The 16884-nt window shown below is 36.5% G+C and overlaps 1 protein-coding gene across 2 annotated transcripts; it reads left to right on the forward strand.

Annotated features, from left to right (window-relative positions):
* Window positions 1-9746: 9746 nt before the first annotated feature.
* Window positions 9747-12507, forward strand: LOC122029925 (probable serine/threonine-protein kinase PBL3). Of its 2 annotated transcripts, none has more exons than XM_042589068.1 (6): window positions 9747-10038; window positions 10422-10783; window positions 10870-11005; window positions 11299-11402; window positions 11508-11631; window positions 11860-12507. In XM_042589068.1, the coding sequence occupies exons 1-6, from the start codon at window positions 9975-9977 to the stop codon at window positions 12312-12314; spliced, it is 1245 nt and encodes a 414-aa protein (XP_042445002.1). In that variant the 5' UTR covers window positions 9747-9974; the 3' UTR covers window positions 12315-12507. The 2 variants fall into 2 exon arrangements, with proteins under 2 accessions (XP_042445002.1, XP_042445001.1); XM_042589067.1 differs by having other exon boundaries at window positions 9748-10038; window positions 11299-11432.
* Window positions 12508-16884: the final 4377 nt, after the last annotated feature.

Below are 16884 nucleotides of genomic sequence, written 5' to 3' on the forward strand. Positions count from 1 at the left end.
ATACTCTTTGTTCCATGTACAAGATGAAGATGAAGAAGTCTCCACCTCTAGGATTGAGGGGAAGCGACATTCGATGACTCCGGACCAAGAAGAAGGAGAAGCTTCTACCTCCGGGTCAAGTGAAGAAAATGGTGAACCCTCCACAAGTCAAGAAAAATCAATTGGAGGATCGAGTACCATCCCTACATGTGAAGGTATAATTAGTTCAATTAAAAAAAAATCATATTATATGTTTTGAGTGTAGGGAACTTGGGCACTACAAGAGTAAGTGTCCCAAATTGGCCAAGAAGAAGGGTCAGTGATATCAAAGGATAAGGAGAAGTCCAAGAGGGTCGGTCCCGTGGAATGCAAGAGCAATGAACACATTGTGTGTTTCTTGTACAATCAAAGAGGACATTATCATAGCGAATGTCCTAAGGGGAAGAAACTGGCCAAAGCCCAAGGAGGAAGCACAAGTCAAGGGGGGAGCTTCCAAGGTAAAACCCAAGGTATCACTTATTGAGTTTATCCCTTTAAATCATGGTAAAAAGCATGCTAGTTCTAACTTATATCATTTCAATGCTATTTATCATGAAAATAGAAAGCATGATAAAATTAAGGAAAATCATGTGACCTATCATGCTAAGACTACCTCACCTAGGATTAGGAAGGTAGATAATCATCTGGGCAAAAACACTAAGGATCATAGATACAAGCCCAAAAATAGAAATGCTCAAAGATTTAAAGAAAAATCCAAAACTATGGATTTAATGATGAAAAATCAAGTCTTGAGGTCAAGACTTGATAAAATAGAAAAGACCCTAAAAGGGATGGAAAATATCCTTAAGGGATAAAATGAGCACAACCTAGGGCTAAGAACACAAAAGTCATCCAATGGTCATAGGGGTTTGAGATACAAACCTCAAGCCAAGAAGGATGTTCCTTCTTATCATAAAGTTCCATACAATTATGGAACAAATCCTAGGTCGAATGGTTAAGTCAAAAACACAAGAGAAGTTATCCCTAAAAGTATTTTTGTAAAGAGTAAAGTGACTAAGACTTCTAAGAAGTTTAACAAAGTCACTAAGAAGGTCACAAGGGAAGCTATCCCTAGAGTTGACCTAGAGGAAGTGACCAAGGCTTCTAAGAAGCCTAGAAAGGTCATTAGGAAGGTATTTAGGGAAGTTATCCCTAGTAAATACCTTGAACATCTAAGGAGCACCAATAGATGTTGGGTTCCTAAGAGCATATTCTCTACACCCTAGAGGGTTAGAGAGTATCAACTCAAATTGGAAGGGTGGTTAACCCAACCTTGATGTAGTTGGCACTTGGAGAGCATTTTCAAGATTTTTGTAAACCTTTGAAAAAGAAATGAATCATATGTTTACTCTTTAGAAGAATAAAATGTGCCATAATTTGAGAAATTGGATGTAATTTTAATTGGAACAACAAATCAAGAGTAAAAGAAACGCCAAGTTGGAGTTTGATATTTTCTTGAGAAAATATGGACTATCTAGGATCAATTTTAGGTTTAGCTAAGGATTAAGGACACTTAGATAGAATATCTAGGTATATTTTATGAATACTAAATTGTCATACTTTGTTTGCCCTTCATATATCATGATATCATATTTTACATTCATGTTTATTATGAAAATTAAATAAAAATATCATGTCATGTCATACATACATATATCATGTAACAATAGTATATTTTCTTTTGAAAATCATTTCTTTTTGATGTATGTCATAACTCATCATGCAATATTTTAATTTTCTTGCAATTAAGGACAATGACATTTACTAACAAGTGACATCCTGGGTGAATGTTCATAATTCAAAATGCCTAGATAGATATGTATGATTCGTAGTTTAGGGCAAAACCAAAATCTACATCTCACAAAGACTATAAGCTGACTTGTATGTGTTCTAGTACACATTAGATACAAGTGTGATGTTAGGATGATTAACAAGACTCAAGATGTTGATTTAGTGTATCTAGTTAAGTTTTGACTTCATCAAAACACATAGTTATGTGTACTCCAATCATTGGGAAAGCTAATGTACAAGTCATGTGCATTGAGCCCAAAGAACATGGTTGAAAATTAGTTTTGAAAATCATTTTAAATATACTTTGGAAAACCTTGGTGAAGGCTATCTTTTGATAGTAATCATCATTGAAAATTTAGACACAAACTTGGAAGAAACATTGAAGTTTTTGTAAGTTTCCAACTTTGTGTCAATATTTAAAAATAGGAAGTATTTTATTAGAAAACTATTTTTTCTTGATAGTATATACCCTAAATAATACCTACAACAAGTTTCATGATTTTTAAAATTTTGTGAAATTTTTAGGGCATTTCTAAATTTTGCTAAAATTGAATTTTAGAAAATCAGAGCCCTAATCAATCAGTCAATCGATTGGAGGGCCCCAATCGATCAGCCGATCGATTGGGATGTGTTTCTCGTGAGCAGTAGCTCACATAATTGATCAGTTGATCGATTCATTCACGCCTGGATCGATCAGACAATCGATTCAGAGGTAGTTTTTACGAACAGAATGTCGCTGAATCGATCAGTGGATCGATTGAGTGAATGTCAATTGATTGAGCCTAAACCCAATCGATTGAAAAGGCTGATTTTGGCTGGAAAAGTCTGATTTCAGCACTTTAAGCCATTGTTAGCCCCTTTAACAATTCCTAACCCCTCGAAACACATTTGTATACATTTAGGAGGAGTTTCATGATGAAAACAAAGATGAATTGGTTAAGAAAGACTAAGTTGAAGTTTAGTTTCAATATTGGATATTTGAACCTTAAAACTTCAAATTTTGAATTTTCTATAGGTTAGGGATTCCAAGTCATTATTGGTGCAATGATAGAAATTTGAAGTATGTTTTTAGGGGGAGCTACTCTTTAAAAACATGAAAATATTTTTTTTGAAACCATTGAAGGTGCTATATCTTTCGTTTGGAAAAATGCTTAAGGTTGAGTATTGAGGAACAATGGAAAATTGGATATCTTCATTGTACAAAAGGAGTATGCTCAAGGATGAGCATTAAATATAAAGAAGGGTATGAGACCTTCATTGTAAGTGTGAAGTTGGTTAATGCTCAAGGGTGAGTATTGACGACAATGAAAGGCATGAGACCTTCATTGTGGTGTTATGAACAATGAATGAGGTTGTGAACAACGTTGAGTAACTCTTCAGGAGGAGAGTTTTTGATGTGTGTTAATAAGGGGAGAATGAAGTTTAAATTAGACCTTCATCAACCAATAGGGGAGTTTGCCCTCTTGGAAAGAGAGAGAATGAAGGGACCTTCATTGACATGAAGAAAGAGTTGAGGTTATGGGATTAGCCTAACATTAAATGTCTTGTCAACTATCAAAAAGGGGAAGATTGTTGGTGCAATATCCCTAGGTCAAGGTTGAGCTGGTTGATTAAACTTGAGTTGACTCAAGCTTGAGTCTTGATGTTTGAGTTTCGATGTTTGATAATACAAGGAGATTGCAGATGCAATCATTTTATTGGAGAGATTGTTGATACAATTCCTCTCTGGTCAAGGACTGACTAGTTAGATGTGAAGAAGAGTCAAGTAGGTCAAATGGTTGACCGGATACTTGATTGGGAAAGTCCTAACTGGAGGTTAGGCAGGTGAAAGTCTTGGTGAGTGAAGCCAGACAATTGAGAAATCTTGGTGAGTGAAGTCATGTGAAAGACTTAGTGAGTGAAGCTAGGCAGGTGAAAATCCTAGTGAGTGAAGTCGAGCAGTGGGAAAATCCTGGTGAGTGAAGCCAGGTGAAAACCCTAGTAAGCGAAGCTAGGTGAAAATCCTGGTGAATGAAGCCAGGCAGATGGAAAGACTTGGTGAGTGAAGCCAGACATGTGGAAATCTAAGTGGGTCAAGATTGACTGGACACCTGGTGCTGGGAAGTCCAAGTAGGTCAAAGGAGTGACCGGATACTCGGCACAAGGAAATCCAGATGAGTCAAGGGTGACCGGACATCTGATGGAAGTCCAAGTGGATCATGGAGGACCGGACACTTGGCACGAGATGGTAAGTCCAAGTGAGTCAAGGTTGACCGGACACTTGGCACGAGGAAAAAATTTCAAGTGGGTCAAAGGGTTGACCAGACACTTGGTGAAGAAGTCCCAGCAGGTCAACGTTGACCGGATGCTAAACACGAGAAGTCTCAATAGGTCATGGTTGATCGGATGTTGGGTTTGGGAGCCCTAGACTTAGGCAAGATAGGGTTGATCAATTTGATCAAGTGATCAAATTAGACTAAGCCCAATCGATCAGCTGATCGATTGGGCACAGTGCTGCGACAAATGGTAGCTCAATCGATCAGTCGATCGATTGGAAGCCTATATCTCGCGCACAGTAGCTTCCCCAATCGATCGTCTGATCGATTGGGCTCCCTAATTGATTAGTCGATTGATTGGGGCCAGATTTCTTACGCAGACGCAAGAGCATAGAAGAAGGCTGAATTGATCAGCCGATCGATTCAGCCTCCCCAATCGATCAGTTGATCAATTGGATTGTGACTGTTGCGCAGGATTAAAGCTGTTGGCGAGCGATCTCTTCAGCAGTTCTTCGCGAGCTTCATCTCGAACCTCACACGACCTTCTCCACCAAGCTCACCGATACACACTAGATCTTGGAGGCTTAGAGAGGAGTGTTGGCATACTTCCAAGCAAGTTAAGAGGTGTATTCAAGGAAGAAGAAGAAGCTAGGGTTTCGGCTTAATGTTGTAAATCTTGTAAGATTTTACTTGTATTTGCTTCCCTTTTCTTCTTGTTGTATTGTGAGCGTTGTACAAGGCGTCTCCACTTTCGGTAGTTACCAAAAAGGAGAGTTTTCTTAGTGAATGTGTGTGTGAGGGCCTGATCTTTGGATCAGTCATCTCTACTTGAGGTGGATACCAAGTAAATCCCTTGTGTTAGCGTTGTGAGAGTTGTTTGAGTATTTTCCGCTGCAACAACATCATCAAAGCAAGCAACCGAAGCGCAATGAGCTATTCACCCCTCTTTAGCTACAAATCGACCCTAACAAATTTGGCCCACCACCTGAACATGTAAAAGTTTTGAATTGACCTTACGGGTGCAACTGAATTGGTATTTGGATGATAAGTTTGTATCATAGGAATAAGGTTTAAATCCCTTGGAGTTCATTCTTCTAGGCAATAAGTTTCTCCCATCGAGGAGGTCGTTCGATACCATGATATATCTCTCTTCCATATACCTTAGAGTATCTACAATAAGATCAAATATTTCTCCCAAATATTTATAGTCCCCATGTTCATATTATCAGTTAAAAATCTCATTCCTTAAATACCCCAAATCCTATAATTAAATATCTCACAAATCAAATATTTATGGGGCTCACCTATTAAATATTCCACTATCAAATATTTTAAACTCCACCATTAAATATTTTTTAAATTTATTTTTGTTAAAAAAAAATAAAGAGAGAGAGAGAGATCACCCTGGTGATTTCAAATTTCCTCCATAATATCCCCTTCCAATGGGTGATATTTGAGATTGGGGATATTTAGAGAAATATCCCCTTCAAATATCTCCTATTATGGATGCTCTTAGGATGGGTCGTGGAGGGACGGATGTCTAAGGTGAGCGTTTTCAGCTTTATGCATCACAAAAGTTTCAAATTTGGTTATATTAGATGCAACACACCTTGAAAGTTTATCAACAAAATTTAGTGCAGTAAATGAATTAAATATTTATGAGTAAATTTGATATTTAACTTAGTAAGAATTCTTTTAATATACATAAGATCTGTAGAATACTGAACAAAATAATAATTAAATAATAAGGTTATTTGAGGAATAACCTTAACAAAATTTTTAGGAATTTTCTGAAAATTTTTCGGAGCTCGTATGACGTATGTTAGAGGGATAAATTATTGGGCTAGGGGAAAGCCTGTTTAAGCTACCCTATTTGAACGAGAAAACGTTTGATTTTTTTTATATTTCTTTTCTTTCTTTCGTTTCTTCCTTCCTCGTGCCCTAAGACTCCCGACACCCTCTCCTCTCTTCCCCAATCCCTTCACCTTCCCCCAACCGACGCCGCGCGACGCGTCACCTCCCTCGCGAACAAAACTCGTTGGCCAAGGGAGATCAGACACTTCTCTCCCGATTCCCCCTCACCCTCTTGCGATTGCTTCCTCTCGTATCTCTGCCTGTCGACGCCGCCTAACGCCACCACCTGATGTCGTTGTCGTCGTCGCGCCGGCTGTCGTGAGCTCTATTGTCGGGCACGACTTCCTCTCCTAACTCCCGGTCGTTGCTGTGAAAAACCCTAGCCATTCGCCGCAGTCACCACCTCGCAGTAAATCACTGACGAAGCCTCAACTGCATACTTGAGGCGTTGTTCCACCGCATGATTTGACGTCGTTGTCGCCGCCAACAACTGTGAGATCCATAGCAGTCGTTTGACGGAGAACCCGCGCCCTTCTCCCCAATCTTGCTGCCAGTGCCGAGCAACCACCACCGGACCCTTTTCCTTTGTGATTCATCCCTGCTATCTCATTCGACAGTGAATCAACAGTGGTGACTATGTGTTGAGGTAAGGTGGTTGAATTAATCTTGATTGATCTAAGTAGGATCTAGATCAATTGCTGATTTGGGGTATTTGGTTTGGATGACAGTAGCTACACCCAGTGCCGATCACGCTTTCCGACAGCAACCATCCTCGGCTGTGAGTCAACAACAAGTCTCTAGATTTGGCTAAGTTGTGCTATGGATTAGTTAGAATTGATGAGGAGTTAGATGATTCAATTAGGGTTTATAATTGAATTTGGATTTAGGTTAGCTTTTCGGGGGTAAGATATGATTTCTAATCAATACTGTGTTACAAGACTTCGATTTGAGACGAGCATCTCGACGTGAGAGATATCTTATACGATCTTCTTTTGAGGCGGGTACCTTTGACTTATCTTTTTAATTTTGTCATTCTGATATGCTTAGTGAGTTGTAACTAGTAGTAATAGTTATGCTGATATCTGCTTGGTATGCCACTACTTGATACTCGTAGTATACCTATTTTTTTTATCTGTTGTGCATTTATGTGTATGCCCTTTTTGATTCTTGCCATGTGTACTTATGTAGTGACATACAATGTGTTACCAGATACATGTCTAGCTACTAGATATACTTGGCTTGTGTACCCAATTTTATTACTTGGCATGTGTACTTAGACTTATCATCTGGCATGTGTACCTAGATCATTGTTATGAACTTGGTTTCCTTTTTGGTACACATTATGAGGAGGCTGGTATTTTCAGAATGTACATGCTTAGTGTCATGCACCATTTTGCAGGATTGCAGGTTGTGTGATTGTCAACTCCGTTGTTGTTGAACACATCGCCAGTTACATGACCTGCACACACACAACCATTCATGGGTTAGTGGTATTTCAGGCAGAGTGTGTGTGTAGTTTGCTCTGTCAGGGCTCCATTGGTCCGCTCATGGGTAGTGATGACTGCAGCGTGGTAGCGGACATGGATCCCTCCTTTTGACTATGACACAGGGAGATGAGAGCTTCGGCTTCCCCAATCACAGGGAGATGAGAGCTTCGGCTCCCCCACTTTGTTTGGGCTAGGAGGATAGATGTACTTCGACAACATCCTGTCCACTCGGTCACCGATGAGTAGTGATGACAGGGTGCACAGTTGTCATAGCCCTACCCACTCGGTCTCACTATCGCGTGTGAGATGGCTAACTTGCGTCAGGAGTGACTAGGACATTTGTATCATATGTATGAATTGCATTTATATTGCTTGTGATTTCTGCATATTGGATGCTGCATTTTTATGGTTGCATATAATTGACATGCATATAGGAGACATGAGGTATTTGGTCTGACGACCCTTATATTCGGATAGGAGGTCCTGGTGAGTACAACTTCGTTGTTTGTTCAATCTTTGCATTTCCTGTTATTGATCAGGAGACTGTACTTTATGATTATTACTGAAAGCTATATCTTATTATGCATGTCAGTTTGATACCCGCTGAGTTCATTGAACTCATCTCATTGCTTTATTTTCCTATTTCAGGTTGAAGCTGTTAGGAGGTTCCAGTCGTTAGTCCTCACTCCGTGTTGTGACGATTTTCTGTTTTCAGTCTTTGTTTTCTTGTTATGTATATACATACTGGTGATGCGTGTGTCTTGCACTCGTGGATTTTATATCGTGATTCGGGTACGATGCCCATGTTTTCCGCTACGATAGTTTTTATGTTGTAGGTTGTGTTTTCGTCGTTGTAGTGGAGTAAGTTTTTATTAAACTGCGTGATTGTGATTGTCAGCCGGAGACTGTACTATGTAAACTACGTTGATTGTTTATTTAATTATTGTATATGCTCCGGCCGTGTTGGCCGAGGATTGAGAGACCTTGAGGGCTTGTAGATAAGTTTCGGATTGTCACCTGTACAGGGGAGATGCTGTCAAAATTTCACCGATAGAGACTCCCTGGGACGTGACAAGATCAATTAAATGAATAATTAAGTTTGAATAACTCATTAAATTTAATAAATAAACTTAAATACATATGTTTAGTTTATTAATATTCACTAGCAGAGATGGTAAACTATTCGTGAATAATCATGTTTATTAATAAATTTTTTAATATTTTCAATAAATATAATAACTTTTAAAATAAACAAATAAATTTATATTATCATTTAATATTTTAAATAAATATAGAAACTTTTAAAATAAATAAATAAATTTATATTATCAATGTCAATAAAGAATCAAATAAATTTAAATGTAAAAGTTTCAATAATCAAATAAATTTAAATTAAGAATTTGATAATATTTAAACTAGCTAAGTTTAAGATAAACTTGAATAAACTCAAATTTATAAAAAAAACTAAATTAAATTAAAATAATTATTTTAATAACTAAATCTTAGATTGATTTATCTTATTAAATAAATTTAAATACCACTTAATTTGACTTGTTTATAGTATTAAGTCAACAGCCCGTAAATAAAACCTAAATGACAGATGAATGGGATAAAATATTGAAACATGGCAACGTATTATTGGTAGACACAGGGAATCCACGAATGAGGCCTTGCAGCAGTCGAACTCTTAAATTAAAATAATATTTCTCTAAAATTATTGTTCTAGTTTGTAAGTATCATTATTTAATTTTAATAGATGTCTTTATCTCAATTTAATTCGAGCTTTTGCCATTATTTTTGTACGTAATTTTCATAGTAACTTTATTAAAAGTTTAATAGACACATTTATTTAATTTGAAGGTGTAATGCTTCTTATTTAGTTAGTTTATAGCTTTTACAATTATCTCTATTTAATATAGAATTGTTATACATGTCTCAATTTTGCGTGAACAAACACTCTATTTGATTTAATCAGATGCCTAAAATTTAGCAAATAGCAATGATCAAAAGGAATATGATAAAATTATTAAAAATTAGACGACTAAATAATAATAAATGAAGAAGAAAGATTCAAATTAACTTCAATAATCTCATTCTAGAAGAATTATAAGAAAGTTCTCTGTGTACCGATGGCGACATGATTTCGATGGGCGCCAAACTCATGGACGCATCCTTGCCAGTAGAAGATTGGTCTTTTTCACTTGACAGGTGGCATTTCAGTTTGCGCCTAAAATTTATCTTAATTAATTCTTTTGCCGTAATGATAAAAAAGGGACGTGAAGTTAAATCTTATAACTCCGAGGGGCAAGTGAAATATTCTCACTTGCTTTGCTTGCTTTCTCGCCTCTCGTCGAATGTCCCTCGGGGCCTTCCCCGCCTATCGCAGCAGCTTCCCCTGTTTCCACTTCTTTCTTTACGTTGACTAGAGAGGCGACATCGAGGCGAAAGTTCGAATCTTTCCACCCCAAACTCCTCATCCGTCTTCGCCCCTCACAGTCTCGCCCTCTCGCCCAGCTGCATCTTTCTTTAGCGAGGGTTCGTGATTTGTTCCTTCATAGTTTTGGCGGAGATGGGCAATTGCTTGAACTCCACCTCGCGGGCCGTAAACTCCCAAACGGCGCAGCACTCTTCCAGTGAGTATGAGTTTTTATTGTTTTGCCGGGATTTCTTGCTTAAAGTTGTCATCTTTCGGCTCTTCCTTGCTGGCTTGCTGCGTTATCGTCGTGTTGATGAAGATGAGAAAACTAGGGCAAATGCTATACTGTGGGATGTAAATAATCACAGTAACTTTTTCTTAGCTTTTTTTGGTAAAAGGATTGGTTTGTGGTATGTAAATTGGAACTGAATAGTGTGTGCGTTGCTAGTTTTGCATTTCGTTCATGTTAGATTTCTTTGGACTGTAGTTGCACATAAGTTAATTATACCGAAAGACAGTCTGATTTGTATTAGTTATTGATGGATTTTTCTTGCTTAGCATGGTCAGTTTCCCTAAAGACTGTATTATTTTACTTGGCAGATCGTTCAACTATTGCCGCCAGTGAAGCAAGTTTCTCCTCTGTACCTTCCACTCTGACATGTTCTACATCGTCAACTCTTCCGGTTCCTTGTAGTGAAAAAACTAGCGCAGTTCTTCCTAGTCCAAGAACTGAAATGGAAATCTTGTCTTCATCAAATTTGAATGTCTTTACATTTAATGATTTAAGAAATGCTACCAGAAATTTCCGTCCCGACAGCCTTATTGGCGAAGGTGGGTTTGGTTTAGTATACAAGGGTTGGATCGATGAGCAAAGTTTTGCACCTACAAAGCCAGGATCAGGAATGATGGTTGCAGTCAAGAAACTTAAACCTGAGGGATTCCAAGGCCACAAGGAGTGGCTGGTAAGATGAGATCTTTCTTCTTTTGCTAACTCTAAAACTTCCTAGTTATTTATTAACCTTTTTGAACTAATTGATTGCATTTGCAGGCTGAGGTTAACTATCTCGGTCAACTTCATCATCCAAATATAGTTAGGTTGATTGGCTACTGTTCTGAGCAGGATAATCGACTTCTCGTCTATGAGTTCATGCCAAAAGGCAGTCTAGAAAATCACCTTTTCAGAAGTAAGTCGATTCGTAGTTCACTGAACATTATCATTCTACGTGTTACTTATATTTCAATTTATGTGCAGTGACAAATTGTTTGTTTGTTTGTGTCGAAAAATTCTGTCCATTTCCTTGAAACTCTCAGATCAATTTCAATGCAGATTAAAATGATTGATTTCCTGGAAACAGAAATGAGTTCCATCCATGGATAACTTGTTGAGAGCAGTGGCTCATAATATAGCTTTCATGCATGCATGTGTCTGGCCTGGTTTCCTTTTTATTGATATCATTTTCATGCTTGCTTATTCTAGGAGGTCCTGAGCAGCTACCTTGGACAACTAGGATCAAAGTCGCAATTGGAGCTGCCAAGGGACTTTCATTTTTGAACGATGAGTCCCAAATTATATACCGAGATGTTAAAACTTCTAACATTCTTCTTGACTTGGTACTTTGATGAGATCTGTACATGGAAAGGTTGTTTACCAGCTCTTACAACTTAGATTTCTTTTATGAATCACAGGATTTTAATGCAAAGCTCTCAGACTTTGGCTTGGCAAAGGATGGTCCAAGAGGAGATAGAACTCATGTCACAACACAAATCATGGGAACTCATGGATATGCAGCTCCAGAATATATTGCAACAGGTATCTAATTGCTAACTTTCTTTACTATATGTCAATACAAAACTTTGATAAAGATTTTGCAAACCAAGTACATAATCACATTTGGTTACTTTGATAAAGCTTTGTTGATGACCATTTACATTATGTTTTAGTATATACCTTATTGAAATAAGTTTCAGGTTTAACCTGAGAAAAAATTACCAGCTTTGTGAGTTGCCCGTATGAACTTAGTTTGTCCATTATTTACAGGGAGGCTCACTGCAAAAGCTGATGTTTACAGCTTCGGTGTTGTACTGTTGGAGCTACTGACTGGACGTAGAGTTATCGAAAAAACACGGAATGGGTCAGAGCATAATCTCGTAGAATGGGCAAAGCCTTGTTTGGGTGACAAGCGAAAATTATATAGAATCATAGACTCCAAATTGGAGGGTAAGTATTCAAAGAAAGGAGCCCATGAACTTTGTGTCCTTGTGCTGCAATGCATTGGCAATGAAGCTAAACTTCGGCCTCATATGTTTGAGGTCTTGGCTTCTCTAGAGAAACTTCAAGATACAAAAGTGTGTGCCTTTTCTACCAAAGATGTTCAGCCAAATCTTCCGAACGCCATCACAATGTCACCTATGAGAAATAGATGTTCACCGCTACACCCTGCATCTCCTCGTCGGTCTCCCCTTCTGTCCCTCCAGCAGTCACCACTGCGCTAAGTAGAGGATCATTTGAATTTGTAGCAAGTATGCATAATGATGAGGTTAATAGAGAGTTAGAAATAGAAGCGGTTCACCTCTAAACTTTTATACTAAGCATCAACGAAGTTTCTTGCTTTGTTGGCATGCAAAGATTGACTGATAGACGATTTACTTGTAAGATACTATTCCAGAACATTTAGTTGCAGGTTCATTTTCTTGGCTTTTTTAGATCACATGGTTCTTTCGTTTAGCCAGTCTTCTTCGTTTTTGGTAATGTATTTTGTTAATAAGTTGAACTCAAGCTTATGTTGAGTGCTTTATCTGATTAAACTAATCTTAACGAGTTCAGAACAAGTACCCCCAAAAAAAACGATCCTAGTTTCACATGTTATTTAGCAATGCAATCCTCCAACTTTTGTTAGTACTATTGGATTTGATTTCTTTTAGGTGGGTTCCCATGCGATTTGAGATATGCGGTTGTATGTGGTTAAGGATTCAAACTCATTAAACAATCAAACTTATGTTAATTCAGGTTTTGACTATTGGATGTAGATTTATATGTGTTGAATCCATTATCCGCATTCATTATTAATGATGAGTTGATAGTAGTTGCGGTCCTCTATATAAGAGTTTAGTCCATGTTGGATTAGGAATATGACAGAACTCCTCGTTCTTCATTCACGAGAGTTTTCGATGTCATCTTAGTTCCTCCGGAAGACCTCTCCTTCTTCTACAAGATCTCGAGACCTTTAGGACAACACTTTACGACAATGACTATTCCGCTGCATTTAGATTTCATTATCGTTATTATAGTTTCTGTATCTATCTATTGTTCGATAGTGATTAATGAAACTAGATTTCATGCTTAGGATTGTTTTCTCTGTTCAAATTCCTTTTGTTCCTACTTCTCATAACTTATGTGGTTAGAAGAAAACTCTATTCAAATAAGTAGTATCAAAACACAAGCTGTTTCAATGATTTCTATAGACATAAAGTTAGGATTTCTCGTCGATGTTGTTGTTATATGCTAGATTAGGATTTTTGGTATCAAACGATCTTTGTTTGATGAAAAAACTAGAAAAAAAAATCCTAGGATTGGTTGTTTTTCATGTTTTTAACAAAGACACGAAGAATAGCTGAATTGTCATTGATTTCGTTGAAAACCATCATGTTTGATCCTTTTTTTTTTTTGGGATAAATCATGATGGAGCAATCGATTGCCACGTAGTGAACAGAATCGATGGAAATCGATTGGCTAGTTCCATCAGTTGGTACTAATCAATTGCGTTAATTAACAATCGATTGGCACAATTGGATCGAACACAGGATCAACTTTAATCGACATGCACATGAGAGGAGAGCGTGAATCACGTGGTTTTAAAAATTATTTCTTTTTATTTTTAAAACTAAGTACGAGTGCAGCGGAATAATGAGAAAATAATTTAAAAAATACACATTCAGTTTTACTTGGTTCGGAGCCTTCAACGACTCTACTCTAAGACCCAGGTTCCGCAGACCTATCGACAGGTAATTCACTAAATACCTCTTCTGGAACCGTCGGAAGAGGGGATCGAGTATAAAGAAAAAATCAGGACAGGTGTAACACGCTATACTTTCATTTATGTAGAAATTAAGTATAATATGAAATGTTCGTTACCCAACACCTTTGATGTTGATCCGATCAGACTCAATGTTGGACGGCTTCTCAGCAGTAGTCGAGTGTAGCAGCGTCATAGCAGAGTAGCAGCGAGAAGCTGGAGCAGTCGGAACGTCAAATAGACACGTAGAAGCTTATAGAAGAGTTGTTGTGAAAGCCTTGGTCGAATGCCTCTTTTATAGGGGATGGAAGACGCCTTCCGTAGCACCGAAGGTGCCTTCAAACCCCAAAACTTATCCCGCAACTTCAGCTTTTTATTGTCGCCAAAGTCTTTTTCATTATCCGACTGAAGACACCTTCCAAGATCCTGAAGATGCCTTCCATATCTTGACTCAAGGTGCCTTCCGTCGCATCGAAGGCGCCTTAGATACTGTTCACCCGAGACAACTTGTGCTTCTTTTGCCCTACAAGTTCATGTTAGACCAAAACATATAATAACCTGCAAAACAGAGTTAGTAAAATAAAAATAGTATTAATTAGTAATTAGATCCTGTCTCCCTGAGACTAGGATCTAGTTAGGGTCTCAATTTAAGTTTTTGAAATAGACCTAAATTTGACCGATGTCTACTGTCCCCTCAACCGAGACACATCCTCACTTAATCACTCCCTCCAGTGACTTACCTCCACTTACTAAGTGTCAAGTTACCTCCTTGACGTCCAATTTGATCCACCAGGTCTTCTTGTTGAAATCGCACATCTGGACTTCGCCAATCCGGAATCGAGCATCTTGACTTCATGTAGGAATCCCACATCTAGACTTCGTGCCTGGTGTATGGTCCTCTTGACCCGTCATACTAGTCAACCTTGCACACTGGGTAACAATGTTAGATCATAAACACATCTAATTTTAATCCATTTGTCATTCATTAAAACTCAGATTTGATTATTGGTATCAATTGCACCAATAATTTCCCCTTTTTGATGTAATAGCAACCTGAGTTAAAGTTTGAAAAAATATGCAAATCATATATAAAAAAATTGAAAAAGTTAAATTTTATTCTCTTGATTATTTTTAGGGTTATTCTTACTTAAACTCTAACACTTCCTCTTTGGCATTCATAAAAAAAACATACAAATAAGTATACAAAAGTAAGTAAGTAAGTTAAACAATAAATTTTTCAAAGTAAACATAAAAATTTGTAGATTTATTGTAGGGAGAACTTATGAAAAATTTCCATAGTATTTTGAAAGGAATTTTTTTAAATTTTAAAAGTTAAATTTGTAAAATTGAACCATTTTGTAAAACTAAATTTTACAAATTATTTTTCAAAACATATTGTAAAAACACTTTCAAAAAATAATTTATTGCAAAATAATTTTTTAAGTTTCAACTGTTGGAGGTAACTTTTGAAAAGTTTTACAAATTATCTTTTTAAAAATATTTTTAAAGTAAATTTTCAAATAGAATAACTTAAAATTGATTTTCAAAGTACTTGTCCAGACAATTTTCAAAAGATATTTTAAAAATATTTTTGCAACACATTTTTAACTTACATTAAATTAAATTAAAATTAAATTAAATTTAAACTTAAAATTTAACCTAATTTAAAACTTAAAAATCAAATTAAAATTAAAATTTAAGCTAAAATTAAAATCAAACAACTTAAACATAGACACTTAAGCTAAACTTTTTACTCCTACTCTTTATAGGAATCAAAATGAATATTGAATAGTGATTGCTCTTGACATATGATCGGGAATCAATCAATGTTCACAGAATTGATATTCAAAAGACTAGAAGCAGTTGCCTTTGAAAACAATGACAAACTTAAGGTAATTGAAAGAAGTAATATTGAAATAGAATCTAATTTCATTATTTATAAAGTACTACTTATTAAAAATTTCAAATTTAACTTACTTAGTGTTAGTCAATTATGTGATTCAGAGTATAAGGTTAGGTTTACATCCACTGAATGTTTAATTAAACATATGAAAGACCTCACAATAAAATTAAAAGGATTTAAGAATAATAATATTTACACAATTCACCTAGATAGCTCCTCACTCAAGTGTCATTTGACACAAAAGGAGAAAACTTGGCTATGACATAAGAGACTGTCTCACACTCATTTTAGAAAGCTCACCAAACTAAATGACTTAGTTGGAGGACTACCAAAGCTATCCAACTTAGACTCATCAATTTGTAATGCTTGTCAATAAGGAAAACATACCAAATCAACCCACAAACCGACTAATTAAATTCAAATCAATTCACCACTTGAATTATTACACTTAGATTTATTGGACTCACATGGAATTAAATTTATTAATAGAATTTTATACTATCTAGTAATAATTGATAATTTCTCACGATTCACTTAGGTAAAATTTTAAAAAAATAAAGATGAAACTTTTGAAATATTTAGTGACTTTTGTAAACAAATTGAAAACGAAAAAATTAAAAATCAAAAGAATTAGGAGTGATAACAGTGGAGAATTTAAAAAGCATAAGTTTACTAAATTCTGCTTAGAAAATAGGTATCATCAAGAATTCTCGTATCCTAATACACTTCAATAAAATGGAATAGTTGAAAGAAAAAATAGAATCCTCCAAGAAACCATTAGAATAATGTTTAATGAATATCAACTACCAAAATATTTTTGAGCAGAAGCTGCTATGTACAAAATAAAACAACAATAAATAAGAAACATAATAAAACCTCATTTGAAATCTACTATAATAAATTACCTAATATCAAATATTTTAAAGTATTTGGGTGTCCAGTCTGTTGGAGCAATCCCAATGGTCCGTGGGACTATGTGTTTTGGTGTTTGGGCAAAGAGTTTAAGTTAATTTCACCCTTGTTATTTGATATGTATATGTGAGTGTGCAGGTATGCAGGATACACATGTGACTCAGGTTGATGACTTCGAGTCCGATGAAGGATGGAGCATCTGAGGGACCGTTGACAAGTCAGCGAGGACAAGGGC

The sequence above is a fragment of the Zingiber officinale genome, chromosome 10B (assembly GCF_018446385.1).
Source record: "Zingiber officinale cultivar Zhangliang chromosome 10B, Zo_v1.1, whole genome shotgun sequence".
NCBI lineage: Eukaryota > Viridiplantae > Streptophyta > Magnoliopsida > Zingiberales > Zingiberaceae > Zingiber > Zingiber officinale.